We start from the raw sequence: 17,531 nt of genomic DNA, 5'->3' as shown, positions 1-17,531 counted from the left end.
TTTGATGGGACAAGTGATTAGGCTCTTCCACTGGATATGGCCGCCTGAATCTCTTCATAATTTCCCAGTCTTGGGCTTTTGTTAACGAATGTACCAACGTCTAAGAGTTAGATTTCAACAAGTAAGCACCGGTGGCTTTCATCAATCTAAGCAAGAGTATCTGTCTCTGTTGTTGCTTTAGATTCATCCGCTGCATGGAGAGTGGGAGCCTGCTACATGGCTAATGGCTTGCTCTTCACATCATTCTGCGTGGCTTGCATACTGGTTTGTGTATCATGTAGACAGCTGGAATGCAACATCTGTGGTCGACCCTAACCCACAGAGGTCCTCAAGCAAGAGTCTACCCAATAAGCTAGCTGATGTTGATCTCTGCCTTTTATATGAATGTTATGGATAAGCATTTGATTATTTTCAGTTTTCTTTGAATTACTAATCTAGGGATATTTCAATTTGCTGCCTCAAAGATCCATGGTTAATTAGATAAATGTAAATTTAATACAGACATTTTTAGTTAATCTTGGTGTGCTATTTCTGAACAATGGTTCAGACCCCAGATAGCAGCAAATTGCCAGTTTAAACTCTTTTTTTACCCTACTGCATGGAAATCAATGCCTTTAACATAAGTAATTCTCATATCCTGGTTTCCATCAAAATCATCATTCATGTGGGCACACTTGGATTAAAAGACTTTTCCAATATTGGGTCTCTAAAGCATTCCTGAGAAATAGCATGCTTGGATGAAAAGACTGTGTAGATAATTCTAAAGTAATCCTAACAGTCATGCATAACATATTGCTGAAAAATTGCTTAGTTTTAGTGCCCTTGAGATTTGATTTCTACATTGTTTCCAAAAGAAGTCTTCACCATGATTCACAGTTAAACCTTCACTGGCTTCTTATTAGTTGATACATACTTTGCTCTGAACAAAAAGGATTCTCCTCTAATGCCAATATTCCATTTCAATAAATATGTTATTAATATCTTTCTCCAGCATGAGGGAATCCCAAAATGTGGATACAGTTTAAAAATAACTGGCTGTTTGGTGTAAATATAAGATTCTTTTGAAGAGAAAGGATTTTGCAGACCAAGCCATAAATCAGTCATTTTTTAATGTGTTTCTTTGGTGGCTTTAGTGGATTGCCCAAGCAGATTTGGCTTAGAAACCTGCAAAAGATGTATTCCTCTACCATTTGGCAGAATCATCTATCCCAGATAAAAATATTTGCTCTTTAGTAGAATACTTGCAGCAGTCTGTTGCAACCTGTGAAGGACTTACAGTGTTATCAATAAATCTGTCATTGATATTTACAATGGGAGCTTCCATTACTGAAGCCATTTCCTGGATGAGTTGTCTCAGTGTTACATTTTGATTCTCCAAAACATAAAAACTCATTAGAAGCAAAAACAGCAGAGCCAGGTGACAACTTGTGTACCTTTGTTTTTACTTTAGCGAGGCATGTATGTTTGACGTGGCTGCATAGTGACATATGCCATTTATGGTATCTTATATATAATTCATGATACATTCTATATATAGCAGAAGGCTTCATCAAACAATTAATTTACAATGTTACTCAAATATTGATGGTATCCGTTATTCTCGCAAGACCATGGATCTGCGCCTGGAAAGTCTTGCAGAATGTCCTCTCCAGGGCACAGGCCTGGGCAAGGTTGTATGGAAGACCAGCAGTTGCCCATGCAGCAAGTCTCTCCTCTCCACGCCACCGATGTTTTCCAAGGAAGGGGCAAAGACCGATACAGCTTGATGTCGCAGGAGTTGCCAGAGCGAGGTTGAAGGCAACATCGGACTGCCTTAGGGACTCCAGCTCCGGATTTGTCCTCAGGGTTTACTCCCAAAGACTTTCCCATAAGTGGGTATGGCTGCAAGGCAACAGAGGTTTGAAATCAGAGTTTCCCTGTCTTAGATGGACTGCCTTCCCAGGCTGACGAGCTCCATCTACCCAAAGCACTGGTTTTAAGGTGCCAGGACCCACCTTCGCCCCTTCTCCTGTCAGTAGAAACAGTTCCGCCAGGCTTAGAGGCTAAGCCACACGAGAAGGCCAGGAGTTGGACTTGGTTGTCAGAGGCTATTTGAGGTGCATGCTGTGAGGAGCACTTTAGGTAGTGGGAGCTTGTCCCCACTACCACTCCTCGGCTTGACAATACACAACATTCCTCACTGCTTAGCTATAAACTCCACATCGATAGAGAATGCATCTCAACTATATACTCAGTATACTATGTAATATAACTACTAGAGATAGACATCCACAGCATAGTAAATTTTAAATTGTCCCATTTCAGCCTAAAGATTAAATCACTGTGGAGGCTTTCTTACTCTTGTGGGATAATGTCTTTTCTAACAAGGAGGATCAATCTGCTTGGCAGATGAGACTTGTGGCTTCTGTGGCCTCCTCTGTGGTGTTGTAGGAGTTGATTTTGGGGCTGTAGGAAGTGGCTCTGACAGCTCTAGATACATTCCTTCTGGATGTGTTGGCAACCTGAACAGTGCATAGCAAGCTTCACTGGAAGATGTGGATAATAATGTGTGAGTACGATATCATTTTCCTTTACCTTCTGTAAAAGCACCTCACACTACTTTGTCCATTGCATTTTTTCCCTGTCTGTAGTAATGAGTTCAAGGGGTGGAGCACAGTAGCCAGGTTTGGCAGGAATCTGTTAAAGTCATTGATGTATCCTTAAAAGGACCGCAACCGTGACACGTACTTTTGCCTTCGGGCATCTACCACTGCTTGAATTTTCTCTGCACGCTTGTGTAATCATTTAATGGTGTGACCACAGTAATTGATGATTGGTTTAAAGAATTCACACTTGTTCCATTGTGCTCTGAGCTCATAATCTTGTAATCTTTTTAATACTATATTGAGGTTTTGGAGATGTTCCTTGTGATCCTCACAGATAACAATGTCATCCATGACAACCTTCAAGCACCTGGTCCATAGCTTTCTGTCAAAGTGCAAGTGCAAATGTTACTACAAAAATAAGGCTATTAGAGTGATAAAGCCTTTTGTGAGTGTTTATGGTGATAAACACTTTGGACTCTGCCTTCTCCATCTGTAGGTAGGCTGCAGATGTCCACTTTGCTTATCTGTTTTCCCCCAATTATCCTCTATCCTGGGCAGTTGATCTACTTTCAGAACTGGTTTGATGGTGACCTTTCAATCACCACAGATCCTGACTGACCCATTCTTCTTGGTTACTGGGACTCCATACCCATGGACTGGGCTCAAATTTGGAAAGAATTCTGTCTGCCTCCATGTAATTTAGCTCACTGGCTTCTTTATCGAAGGGAAGAACTGGATGGGCTCTGTAAAATTTGGGTGTGATGTTTTCATTTAACACTATTTTACCCTTGATATATTTCAGTTTTCCAGTGCCATCTGTGAATGCTAATGTGACATTCATCCAGTACCTTTCCTAATTCATTTTCAGTTGACTCTATTGCAGGGGATGTGGCATGCAAATGGTGGAAGGATCTCCAATCAAATTGTGGTTGTTCACCCTCACTTTTGTTCCTGACTACAACTCAATTGCATCTCTATCTGCTGTTTCCATTGATACAGCTATTTCAACTACTCTTTCAAATGTAAGTTGTGCTTCAGGCTACGTCCACACTGGACTGGATAAATCTGTAACCAAAGCTTTTTCTCTTTGCTTTGACCCTCCGTCCACACTGAAACAGTGTTTTCCTCCTCCGAAAATGGAGCTTTTCTAAAACGCCATCCAGAGTGTGTAAATTTGAAAACGGCGATTGGGCAGAGCAGTGCGGATGGGGTAACCGGAGATTTTGAAAAACGCTGTTGTGACGTGCCGGAACAGATAGTGGTGGCAGCGCAGCATTTCATTGTTTTCTTGAATGCAACCCCCATACAACCTAACAATTTCAGAACAGACGGCAACGAAACTGGAGCCAAAAGAGTTAGAAATGTACTCACCAAATACTCTGACCCATAACTTACTGAATAAGTAAGTATACTCACTTTGCCCTGTTTTCTGTCCTTGCTTATATGAAGGTGGTTTACCTATTTATGCAAGTACTCCTCTGACAATAGATGTGTAGCAGCCTGCATTGTATGGAAATACAAGATAACACTGATGCAGACATGTTTTATACATTTAACAAGGTGCTTTATTAATGCACCTTACAGAGTTCGTCAGTTTTTCAATGTTCGTCGTCAGCCGGGTCACACTGTCCGTGAACTCCCTGTTGGTTGCCTTCATGCGCTCCAGTATTTGTTTTTTTTAGTTTTAAGTCCTCCTGCACGAGAGCCAACAGCTTTCCATTGTTTGGCAATTTCCTTTTAAGTTTTTCTAGTCTGTAACTGCACAAACACGCACTTTCACAGCGAGATTCGACAGCAAACATGTCGCTTGTGTTCTGTAGATGTGTCCTACACATACCCAGTAGGAGGAGATTCGCCCAACTACCCATTTTAATGTGGACGGAGGTATTTTCAAAAATGCTTGGTGTGGGCGCCTATTGTTTTTATGCGTTTTCAAAATTATCCGGTCTAGTGTGGACATAGCTTAATCAATTAGAGGCTGTTTTGGAATGCTTTCTTGTAAGATTCCACAAACTAAATGATCTTTTATTGCATCATTGAGTCCATCATTGAACTGACAATGCTCAGACAATATCTTCAATTCAGCCACTGAAATAGAGTCCCGTTCCTTTTTATTACACTTATAATACATAAAGCATTCTGCAATCAATAATGTTTTCAGTTCTAAATGTTCCTGTTTTGCTTTCACAATGTCAGCAAAGACCATTACGGGTGGTTTGGCTGAAGGAGTCAAGCTTATAAGCAAACTGAATGCCTTTAAACCTAATGCACTCAGCAAAACTGGTACTGATTTCTCATTGGCTATTTCATTTGCTTCAAAATACTGCTCAATTCACTCAGTACACATGAGCCAGTTATCCATTGGACAATCAACCTCGTGTATCTTTTTGATGAAGCTGGCCATTTCTGCTTTTGTTTAATTTATGATTCTAATTACCTGGTACTCACTGGTTATAAACCTGTGAATTTTGACCATTTTTAAAAAAAATGTCCCATGCTTCAACAGGTAGCTAGTAATCCCTGGTTTGTTTTAAAATTTCCTTGTCACCACTATTATGTTTTGTAATTCTAAAACACAAAACTAATTAAAAGCAAAAACACAGCCAAGAGATAACCTGTGTACAAGGATGTAGACAGAGCTTTCTTGGCTATATGCAAACAATGGATTTGGCAACAAAAGGACACCTATTTTGTTCTGAGTTGATGTTCTTCAAAAAAAGTCAGTTGAAAATATTTTATTTTCCCAGCAATGGCACCTGTTATGGTCTGCTAGGAGGTAGCAAAAATGGCTGAATTTATGTACAGTGCCTTTTGTAAAAGTACTTGGGCATAGAAATTTTCTACCAAAAAATCTCCTAAATTAGTAGAAGGCCTACTACATCCGATCACTTTACAGAGAATTTAATCTAAAGGTTTGAGTCAGTGCATTATCAGTCTAAAATTTTCGCAGGCTTGTCAAATTTTAAGTAATGTTTTTATAATTGTATTTTACATTACAATAGAACATAGAATGGTGCAGCACAGTATAGGCCCTTCAGTCCACGGTGTTGTACTGACCTACACAAACCCCACGATCAATCTAATCCTTCTCTCCTACACAGTCAGTAATCCTCCACATTTTTCCATCCATATGTCTATCAAATGTTTGCATTGCATCAGTCTTTACCACCAACCCTGGCAGTGTGATCTAGGCACCTACGATTCTCTGTGTAAAATAAATCCAACCTCTGACATCTCCCCTAAACTTCACTCCATTCATTTTAAATGGATGTCCTTTTCTGCCCGAGGAAAAAGCACTGGCTGTCCACTTCTTGTAAGCCTCTCTTAACTTAATATGCCTCTATTGAGTTGCCTCTCATTCTCAGACTCTCCAGACAGGAAAGACCTGGCTCGCTCAACATTTTCTCATAAGACATGTTCATTAATCCAAGCACCCTCTCTAATCTCCTTAGCACCCTCTCTAAAGCTTCCACATCCTTCCTATAGTGAGGCTGCCAGAACTGAACACAATACTCCATGTGTGCTCTAACTAAAGTTTTATAGAGCTGCAACATAATCTTATGGCTCTTGAACTCAGCCCCACTGAATAACAAAAGGCCAGCATACCCTACATCTTCTTAACTACACAATCAATTTGCACGGCAGCTTTGAGGGATCTGTAGACGTGGACCCAAATGTCCTTTTGTTCCTGTGTACTGCTAAGAATCCTGCCTTTAAACTTGTATCCTGTTTTCAAGTTCAACCTTCCAAAGTGCATTACTTCACACTTTTCTGATTGAATTCCATCTGCCACTTCTCCACCGAACTCTGCACCCTGTCGATATCCCCATGTAATCTGTGACAACCTTCCATACTATCCACAACACCTCTAGCCTTTGTGTCATCTGCAATTCATCCCTCCACTTCCACATCTAAGTCATTAAATGAAAAATTACAGTCTAGGTGGCCCCAGAACAGATCCCTGTGGAACACCATTAGTCAATGACCTCCAGCCAGAGTACTCCCCATCTACTCACATCCCCTGCCTTCTGTGGCCAAGCCAGTTCAAAGTCCATGCAGCTGGGTTTCCCTGATCCCATGCATCATGACTTTCTGGATAACCCTTACATGATGAAACTTCTCAAATGCCCTACTGAAGTCTATATACACCACATTTACCACTCTACGTTCAGCAATTTGTTTTATCACGTCCTCAGAAAAACTCAATTGGATCCTCACAAGGCATCCCTAATAAGACTATGTTTCTCCAAATGTTCTTTAATCCTACTCTTAAGAATCCCCTCTATTAGTTTGCTATAAGACACACTGGTCTATAATTCCCAAAATCATGTTCCCTCTATTTTTTTTACAGCTGCATGGACCAACCATTCCTATGAGTAGGAAATTTTTACATGGCCTGAAAACTGCGTGGCGCTTTAGTAAAACATTATATAAAAGGAAGTTCCAGCTACATGGGAACATTTCAGTTTCTGCATGGCACCCATGTAGCCTAAAGGGAACAGTGCCCAGGATTATAGCTGTTTCTTTTCTTGAACACCATTATTTAAACCTCTGGTACCACTGCTGTGGTCAAGGAGGATGCAAAGGTTGTTGTCAATGCCCCAGCAATTCCTTTCCTTGCTTCCCATAGCAACTTGGCTTAAATCCAAAGACTTGTATATCCTAATGTTTTTAAAAAGCTCCAACTCTGTCTCTTTCTTAACCTCGACATGCACATTAACCTGCTCTATACTAACCTCACATTTGTCAAAGTCCTCTCCCTGGCAAAGTATTCATTAAGAACTTTCCCTACCTCCTCCACCTCTAGGCACGTTTCCCCATTTATCCCTGAGCAGTCACCCTCCTGTTCTTCACATACCTGTAGATTGCTTTGCAGTTTTCCTTAATCCTTAGTCCTACTCAGCAGGGCCTTCTTATGCCCCCTTCTAACTCGCCTAAGTCCCTTATGGTCTTTTCTTGTCTACCTTATAATCCTCAAAATCCTGTCTGCTATTTGCTTCCTAAATCTTAAACTGCTTCCTTCTTCCTTTAGACAAAATGTTCCATTTCTCCCATTTCTCTTGTTAGCTAACAAAATGTCAAGAAACACTAAGTGACAATTTATTTTGAAGGTGTAAAATACTCTTCCTAATTTGATGATTCTCCCCATGATTCATGTTCAATAGTGTCCATTAACAACCAGCAATCTTGGACGCAGAGCAGTATATCCCTACTCCTAGGATGTCCTAAAGTACTTTGCAACCTGTGAATTGGTGTTAAGGTGTATTTGTTCTATAACAAAATGTTTTATCACATCTTAACTGAATGCAAGTGTTGCCTATTTGCATTTGGTGGCATTTTCTAATCCAGTTGGCTGTTACCTGGCAGGAAGAGTGAGTGAGTGAGTGAGTGAGTGTGAGTGAGTGAGTGAGTGAGTGTGAGTGTGAGTGTGTGTGTGTGTGTGTGTGTAGAATTTTAATAAAAATGCTGATGAGTATGTCAGGAGTCAAAGCAGGTTTATTATCAAAGTACATATATGTTACTATATACTACCTTGAGATTCATTCTCTTGCATGCATTTACAGAAAAATAAAGAAATACAATAGAATTTATGAAAATCTATACAAAAACAAAGAATACTTGCCTTTAGTTCAAACATTGTTCACTCACCTTAGCTGGTACTAACCATAAACTATAACAACATACTTATCTAAATCAGAGTGAATCTAACCTAAAAATATTCAACACTCATTTTTTGACATTAAAATAATGCTGTAGCTATTCCTAATATTGATTGTGAAAGCTATGTAAAGCACTAGAATTTCATTTGTGAGGTTCATAGAACAGCACCATTACATTCCTTTAATAATGCTGTATTGATACCAGTATGTTGCAACTTTTTATATATATTTGTCGTGTTCTAGTGCAGCAGATGTGGTCTTTGTAGCCAGTTTTTGGAATTCGAGAACAAACTTCAGACAGAGTTTTGATTTTGAATGAATTGGTGCTGTGATGACAGGAATGGGGTAGAATGGTAGTTCCCAAAGGGTCTTAGTAGCTGGACAGGCTGATGAGGAATTGTCCCTTCATGCAAGGAGCCAACAGATTAACACCAGGATCAGAGCCAGGCACTGCTTGACAGGATTTTGCCAGAGAGGTCTCTGAAGGCTTGCATAATGGATAAGCATACTATTGCAGGGAAAAACAGTTTGTTTCTGTAGGCTGAGGAAGAAGTAAATAAAGTCTTCTCTTGGAGAATGGAGTTTGAGTAACTGACCTAATACAGCTGAAATCAGCAAACTCGGAGATCCTGGACCCCAATTGGCAAGGAGACCAAGGCTTGCAATCAAAGGAAGCTATTTGTGTCTGTGAGAATGCAGTTTTAAAAAAATGTTTGCCTTTAAATGGTACTAAATATGATCTATAGTTTTTCATCCTATTTGTGGGAATCTTATGCTGGAATAAAGTAGTTTGGAGAAAGAAATTTCTGCCAAAAAGAATAGAGGAGGCAAATTCACTAACAGGTGCTGAGTCTCCCAGAAATGCATACAGAATCGCTATACATAGCTTTAAGGTAATTTTCAACCCTCAGTGTTTGGAGTTATGTGGACAAAGTTTTAGGCTCATCAACTAATTTCTAATTGTACAGTTAGACTAAGGAAATGAGTCTGTGTTTGAAATCTATACAGGTAAGGTGTGCTATGAAGAAGGTTAGACCAGTAAATATGTACGTGTCTCTACAGGCCTGTTGGTAAATGCACATTCCAAGAATGCCATGGGAGCAGATATTTGCTTAAAATTATTTCTCTATCATTTCAACATATATTAATACCATTGTTATCAAAAAGGATCTAGCGTTTTCCTTGCATATATGATAAATAAACTCTTCTTGGGTTTCCAGCCAGGTACAGATATTGATTATAACTGACATTTCGATGACAAACTCTACTATCTTCTTTAGGGATAATGCCTGGATATGTCTAGTCCAGTGGTATTTATAATCCCCATTGTCAGTTCTCTTCTGGTTGGTTAATCCTCATCCAATCAGGTTTCTGCTCTCCCATCTTGTTTACAATCGAATTCCAGTTCTTACTTAGAGTGCTACCTTCGTCTTTTGTTAACAATTCTTTTCCTCTAGTTTTATTTCAATGGCTTCCTTTACCTGGCAGTCCCAAAAGCCATTGGTGTGCTACAGTAGTGCTTTAGTTTCATATGTTGTGTTTTGGTAGCAGAGCACTGCATTCTCAATTGCCATAGGATTGCCTTCAACGATACAAATCCAAGAGCAGAAACCTGATTAGATGAGGACTAACCAATCAGGAGGGAATGGAACACGGAGGTATTAATACCATCAGACTAGACATGCCCAGGCAGCATCCCTAAAGAAGATGGCAGAGTTTGTCATCAAAACATTGGTTAAAATTGATAACTGTACCTAGTTGGAAGCTTCAGAAGAGTTTATTCACCATTGTTGTCTTTTACTAAGATATTCAATAGCTTCTTTATCAATGGAAATACAAACTTCACAACCACATGACAGAACATGACACCTTTTGTGTTCCCTGCGAAAGGAATGGTAGTAGATTGCCTTGATTTGAAACTATGGAAGGTTAAAGAATATTGATAAAGTTATTCAGAATCATGAAGTGTTTGCTTTAAAATCTACAGGATTTTAAGAATAAATACACAAGGCTGTGTGGAAGGATCAGGGAAGTTTGTTTAATTAAAAAGCTCTTTCAAAAATCAGAAAGATGGGTTAAGTGGGTTCTTTCTGCACTTATCACTTGTTTTAAAGGATGTATTTACACTTCTGCTCTAAAAGAATATCTCAACATTATGAATGCTGACTTAAGTTGTTCACTATTTTTAATTAATTCCAATGTCAGATTTCATGTAAAGCAATTATAAATGAAGACAAATCGGGTTTACATTTGGTAAGTGGATTTGCATGTCCTGGTGCAGGATATTGACCCAAAACATCAACAGTTCCCACATGTGCTGCTCAACCCATTGAGTCCCTTCAGTAGTTTTTTTGCTTCAAATTCCAGCGTCTGCATTTTTCGACAGTACTAAATGGGGAAAATGTCATTGTTTTTGTGTGCTTGCTGTTCCCTTGGCAGAACACGATTGTGCATAGGGAAAAGAATATGCTTAAACAGGAAGCCCTGAAAATCAAACAAAAGTAGTTCTATGAACCTAGAGTTCTTTTGTTTGCTCATGGGCATTGTATATTAGAACTAAGGAATGATAGATTTTCGTCAGAGGAACCAAGATGAACTCCAACTGTTTCTATGAGTCTACAAGAATATCTCATAATTGAATACCAGCAAACCTGTTCTTAAGATGTTACTTGTATTCACAAATTACGATAGTTGTATTTTGGGGTTAGTCATAGAGTCTTAGAGAAGTACAACACAGAAGCAGGCCCTTCAGCCCATCTAGTCCGTGCCAAAACTATTTAAACTGCCATTGATCTACATCGGAACCGTGGCCCTCCATACCCCTACCATTCATGTACCTATTGAAGCTTGTACTGGTAGGTCATTCCATACTTTCACAACCCTCTAAGTGAAGAAGTTGTCCCTCATATTCCCCTTAAACTTCTCACTTTTCACCCTTAACCCAAGAGCTCTGGTTGTAGTCCCATGCAACTTCAGTGGGAAAGAGCTTGCTTGCATTTACCCTATCTGTACCCCTCATAATTTTCTATACTTCTATCAAATCTCCCTTCAATCTTCTGTGTTCTAAAGAATACAATCCTAACCTATTCAATCTTTACTTATAAGTCACGTCCTCCAGACCCGACAACATCCTTATAAATTTTCTCTGTACTCTTTCAACCTTGTTTACATCTTTCCTGTAGGTAGGTGACCAAAACTGCACATAATACTCCAGAATAGGCCTCACCAACGTCTTATACAACTCTAAAATAAATGTTCTTGAATGGATTTTGGAGTATGCATGGAAGATCTGTGATTGCATTGAATTTGAGTTAAGAAGTAAACTTTCAGTCTGAATTCTTTCCGAAGTACAATTTAAAAAGGCAAATGCACATTCATTTTTGTTGTTCTGAACAGTTGAGTAGAGTGGGTTGTTCTTAAGAATAACAAAATAATTTTTTATGTTTATTAATGTGTTTGCTGCCTATATTTAACAGCTATACGTTTTCAGTGACACCTACAAACAAACATGGCAGAGGCCCATCTAGTGACTCACTTCCTTTTGTTACTGAATCAGGTAAGCAGATATTTCTAATGGAAGTATGGGGAAACTATGAGTTTAATTACACCATGCTGATCTGTGTCTTAACTTTTAGCTACCTGCCTCGCTTCCATAACCTCTTGTTGACAAGTCTCATGGAAAATTATCAATATTAATTCTGAAATCTGTAATTCATACTGCTGGTTGCAGGGAAGGCTGGTGAGAAAAGGATGAGAGAAGAACTACTATTTTTTAACTGTAAAGAAATGTTTCTTATATTACCTTACAATGGCTTACCTTTAATTGTAAGAGTCCTTAATTATAGATTTATGCAGAGGAAGTAACTTCTGTCTGTTAGTATAATGCTCTTAAAATCTACATATCAAGACCAACGTGGTAAGTATGTTGGGGAAGATAGGACCACTCAGATGAAGGAAGGAATATGTGCTTGAAGGTGAGGTCTAAATGAATGATTTGCATCAGCATTTATGAAGTAGAAGGGTGTGACAGTCATACTAAAATGCTGGAGTCTCTTGAAGGACATGAATGTTGCCCCAGTGCCTACTATATCCCAGGTTATTCAGAGAAGCTAGAGATGAGAATGCTGGGACCGTGACCAATATTTTCATGGCAAGGTTCCGGAAAACTGACAAGTAGCTATTGAAATTCCATTATTCAAGAAGAGAAATGGGTATAATCGTGGCAACTTTAGACTGGTAAGTCTCACATAGATGGTAGGAAAGTGATTTGAGAGGATTGTTAGGGACAGAATTTATGAACACTTGGAAAGCCATGGTGTAATTGGAGAAGATGATTACTGTCTTACAAACTTGATCGCTTTTTTTTGAGGAAGTGATAGAGATGGTTAATTAAGGTCGAGCTGTGGATATTGTGTGCATGGGTTTAGTAAGGCATTTGTTGGGATTTGTCATGGGAGGTTCATCCAGAACATTAAGATGCATGGGATCCAAGGTGACTTGGCTATTTGGATTCAGAATCGGCTTGCCCATAGAAGACAAGGATAGCGGTCGTGGGGAGTTATTCTGGCTGGAGGCCCATGATTAGTGGTTTTCTACAGTGATCCACATTGGGATCTCTGCTGTTTATGATATGATTTAGATGGACAGTTAATAAGTTCTCACACATTACAAGATTGGAGGCATTGTAGAAAGTGCAGAAGATTGCCAAAGGATACAGTTGGATGTAGATCAGTTGCAGATATAGGTAAAGAAATAGCAGATGAAGTTTAATCTGGCCAAGCGTGAGCTGTTGCAATTTGGGAGATCAAGTAAAAGTCACAGTACACAGAGGACTTACTAGGGATCCAAGTGGTTGCACAAATTGATCACGTGGTAAAGAAGGCAGATAGCATTCTTGCCTTTATTAGTCAAGAAACTGAGTTCAAGAGAGAGGAATTTATGTTGCAGCTTTATAAAATTCTGGTTAGGCAGCATGTGATGTATTGCATTCAATTCTGATTGCCCATTATAGGAAGGTTGTGGAGGGTTGAAGAGGGTGCACAAGAGGATTAGCAGGGTGCTGTCTGGATTTGAGAGCATGTGCTGATTGGAAAGCTTGGACTTTCTCTGGAGCAGCAAAGGCTGTGGAGAGACTTGACAGAAGTGTGTAAGATTATGAGAGGCATAGATAGACTAGACAGCCAGCATGATTTTCCCAAGATGAAATGTCTAATACCAGCGGTGAGAAGGGTTAAGTTCAAAGGACATAGATTGGTCAAGTTTATTTTGCAAAGGGAGGGGAGAGTGCCTGGAATGTGTAGCCAGGGGTGATTGTGGAAACAGATATAATTCAGGCATTTAAAAGGCCTTTAAATAGGCACATGAATAGGTTGCTAGGCTCTTGATTAGTAAGGGTGTTAGGGTTGAGAGGGATAATAAATCAGCTATGATGGAATGGTGGAGCAGACTTAATGGGCCTAAATGGCCTAATTTTGCTCTGATGTCTTGTGGTCTTATGAATATGCAGAGAATAAAGGGGTATGGGCCTTGTGCAGGCTGAAAGAGTTAGTTTAGTTAGGTTTTTAATTATTAGCTTAAGTAGTTTATCACAACAAGCCCTAGTGGGCTGAAGGGCTTGTTCTTGTCCCAGTTGGATGAGTTAGTGCAGTTAAAACAGAAAGCAACAAATACTGGTCTGAAAGTGTTATATTTGAAAGCACACAGCACAAGAAATAAAATGGATGATCTTGAAATTCAGCTACAGATTGGCAAGTGTGATGTTGTGGCCATCTCTGAAACTTGGCTAACGGATAGCTGCCATTGGGAGCTGAACGTCCAAGGATATATGGTGTATCGGGAAAATAGGTTAGTAGGCAGAGGGGGTGGTGTGGCTCTGCGGATAAGAAATAATATTAAATCATTAGAAAGGAATGACATAGGATTGGAAGGTGTAGAGTCTCTATGGGTTGAGTTAAGAAATGGCAAGGGTAAAAGGACCCTAATGGCAGTTGTATACAGGCCTCCAAACAGCAGCTGGGATGTGGATTACAAGTTACAGCAGGAGATAGAAAAGGCATGTCAGAAGGGCAATGTCATGATAATCGTTGGGGATTTTAACATGAAAGTGGATTAGGAAAACCAGGTCAGTACTGGACTTCAAAAGAGAGAATTTGTAGAATGTCTAAGGGATGTTTTTTTCAGAACAGCTTGTTGTTGAGCCAACTAGGGTATGGTGGATTGGGTGTTGTGCAATGATCTGGAGGTGATAAGAGAGCTTAAGGTTAAGGAACCTTTAGGGAACAGTGATCACAATATGATCAAGTTCACTTTGAAATTTGAGAAGGAGAAACTAAATTGCAATGTGTCAATATTTTGGTGGAATAAAAGAAATTACAATGGCAAGAGAGAGGAACTGGCCACAGTTGACTGGGAAGGGACATTAGCAGGAATGACAGCAGAGCAGCAATGGCTGGAGTTTCTGCAAAAAATGAGGGAAGTGCAAGACAGATATAGTCGAAATAAAAAGGGAAGAAGGACACTACCGTGGTTGACAAGTGAAATCAGAGCCAAAGTAAAAGCAAAAGAGAGGGCATACAAGGAAGCCAAAGCTACTGGGAAGATAGAGGATTGGAAAGCTTTTAAAAATTTGCAGAACGAAACTAAGAAGGTCATTAGGAAGGAAAACTGAATTATGAAAGAAAGCTGGTGAATAATATCAAAGGAGGTACTAAAAGCTCTTTTTTAAGTATATAAAGTGTAAAAGAGAGTTGAGGGTAGATATAGGACCAATAGAAAATGATGCTGGAGATATTGTAATGAGAGATGCAGAGATGGCAGAGGAACTGAATGTGTATTTTGCATCGGTCTTCACAGTGAAAGACATCTACAGTCTACTGGACATTCAAGAGTGTCAGGGAAGTGAAGTATGTGCAGTGCAAATTATGACTGAGAAGGTGCTCAGGAAGCTTAATTGTCTGAGAGTGGATAAATTTCCTGGACCTGATGGAATGTACCCTCAGGTTCTGAAAGAAGTAGCTGGAGAGATTGCGGAGGCATTAGCAATGCTCTTTCAAGAATCGATTGATTCTGGCATTGTAGCGGATGACTGGAAATTTGGGAATGTTACTCCGCTATTTAAGAAGGGTGGGAGGCAGCAGAAAGGAAACTATTAGGGATAAGATTACAGAATACCTGGAGGCACATGACAAGATAGGCTAAGGCCAACATGGTTTCCTGAAAGGAAAATCTTGCCTGACAAACCTGCAGTTTTTTGAGGAAATTACAAGCAGGGTAGACAAAGGAGATGCAGTAGGTGTGGTGTACTTGGATTTTCAGAAGCCCTTTGACAAGGTGCCCCACACATGAGGCTGCTTAGCAAGATAAGAGCCTATGGAATTACAGAGAAGTTACTGGCATGGTTGGAGCATTGGCTGATCAGCAGAAAACAGAGTGTGGGAATAAAGGGATCCTATTCTGGCTGGCTGCCGGTTACCAGTGGAGTTCCACAGTGGTCGGTGTTTGGACCGCTGCTTTTTAAGATGCATGTCAATGATTTGGACTATGGGATTAATGGATTTGTGGCTAAATTTGCCGATGATACAAAGATAGGTGGAGGAGCGAGTAGTGTGAGGAAACAGAGAGCCTGCAAAGAGACTTAGATAGTTTAGGGGAATGGGCAAAGAAGTAGCAAATGAAATACAATATTGGAAAGTGTATGGTCATGCACTTTGATGGAAGAAATAAACGGGCAGACTATTATTTAGATGGGGAGAGAATTCAAAATGCAGAGATGCAAAGGGACTTGGGAGTTCTTGTGCAGGATACCCTAAAAGTTAACCTCCAGGTTGAGTCGGTGGTGAAGAAGGCGAATGCAATTTTGGCATTCATTTCCAGAGGTACAGAATATAAGAGCAGGGATGTGATGTTGAGTCTCTATAAGGCACTCGTGAGACCACACTTGGAGTATTGTATGTAGTTTTGGGCTCCTTAATTTAGAAAGGATATACTGACATTGGAGAGGGTTCAGAGAAGATTCACGTCTGGCAGCTCTTTGAAACATTACAAATATTAAAAGGCTGGAACAGATTAGATGTGGCCAAGTTATTTCCCATGGTATGAGAGTCTAGGACAAGAGGGCATGACTTCAGGATTGAAGGACATCCATTTAGAAAAGAGAGGCGGAGAAATTACTTTAGTAAGAGGGTGGTAAATGTGTGGAATTTGGTGCCACGAGTGGCTGTGGAGGCCAAGTCATTGGGTGTATTTAAGGCAGAGATAGATAGGTTCTTGATTGACTAGGTCATCAGAGGGTATGGAGAGAAGGCAGGGGAGTGGGGATGACTGGAAGTATTGGATCAGCCCATGATTGAATGGCAGAGCAGACTCGATGGGCGGAATGGCCTACTTCTGCTCCTATATCTTATGGTCTTATACTGTTCTATAATCATTTCTATAATCATCTCTGTTAAATTTTACCCTCCAATCATGGAGGAAATTAGAATCTGGATTAATTAATCGTTTTAGTGTAGGTAATATCCTAGCAAATCAATGCTGCAGTCCATTTCTTCCCTCACCATACAGTCAATGCATCTTATCTGATGTGCACTTTGTAAAACTGAATGCAGTATTTCAGATGGGTTGTAAACTGCTTGAAACTGGTATACTTCCTTTCTATTCCAGTGCTACTGAAAGAAATGGACCACCAGTCATAGGTGGTGCTAGAATAGTCCAGCACAGTACAGGCCCTTCAACCCACGATGTCATGCCAACATCAAACTAACCCTTCTCTCCCACGTACCCTTCCATTTTTCTTTCATCTATTAGTATTTTGTATTATTTTTGTACCACTAGTTTTTATTGATATCCATGCTGCATAGTTGAATTATATTGCAAGAACATAGCAAGTGATATAAGGACAGATAGACAATGTGTCTTTGGGAATGACAAAAAATGTGGCAAAAGTGGAAAGGGGAATCTATCCTAAGGAACTTGGATAAAGTGCAGTCAAACTAAAACCATCTGTAATACTGTTATTTTTCCTTCCATAATAAGAGTGTTCAAGTGTTCAACCATAAGTATTTCTTTCAACTGTTTCCCAGCACTGGAATTTATTTTGAAGTTATTAGCTAAACAATGGAACTCTGGCAGAATATAAAAAAGGAGCATCTTTAGCTGAGGTTTGTGCTCCAACATTTATGAATGTGTTTCACTGTGAGAGTTCTAAAGTACAAAAGATAATATTTCAGTGTGGGCTGCATTTATTTTTAATTCTGTCTACACCACTTCTGAATTATTTCTGCTTCTTTGT

General features: G+C 39.7%; 1 protein-coding gene across 23 annotated transcripts in view; it reads left to right on the top strand.

Annotated features, from left to right (window-relative positions):
* abi3bpa (ABI family, member 3 (NESH) binding protein a) overlaps window positions 1–17,531 on the top strand; it is a 309,406-nt gene that overhangs the window by 272,809 nt on the left and 19,066 nt on the right. For all 23 annotated transcript variants that reach the window (XM_073045179.1, XM_073045194.1, XM_073045192.1 and 20 more), the window contains one exon: window positions 11,722–11,801. In XM_073045179.1, coding sequence (XP_072901280.1) covers window positions 11,722–11,801 — 80 coding nt within the window. The remainder of the gene's footprint in view (window positions 1–11,721; window positions 11,802–17,531) is intronic.

Source organism: Hemitrygon akajei, chromosome 5 (genome assembly GCF_048418815.1).
Source record: "Hemitrygon akajei chromosome 5, sHemAka1.3, whole genome shotgun sequence".
In the NCBI taxonomy this organism is placed as follows: Eukaryota; Metazoa; Chordata; class Chondrichthyes; order Myliobatiformes; family Dasyatidae; genus Hemitrygon; species Hemitrygon akajei.
This window is presented reverse-complemented; position numbering and strand designations above follow the sequence as displayed.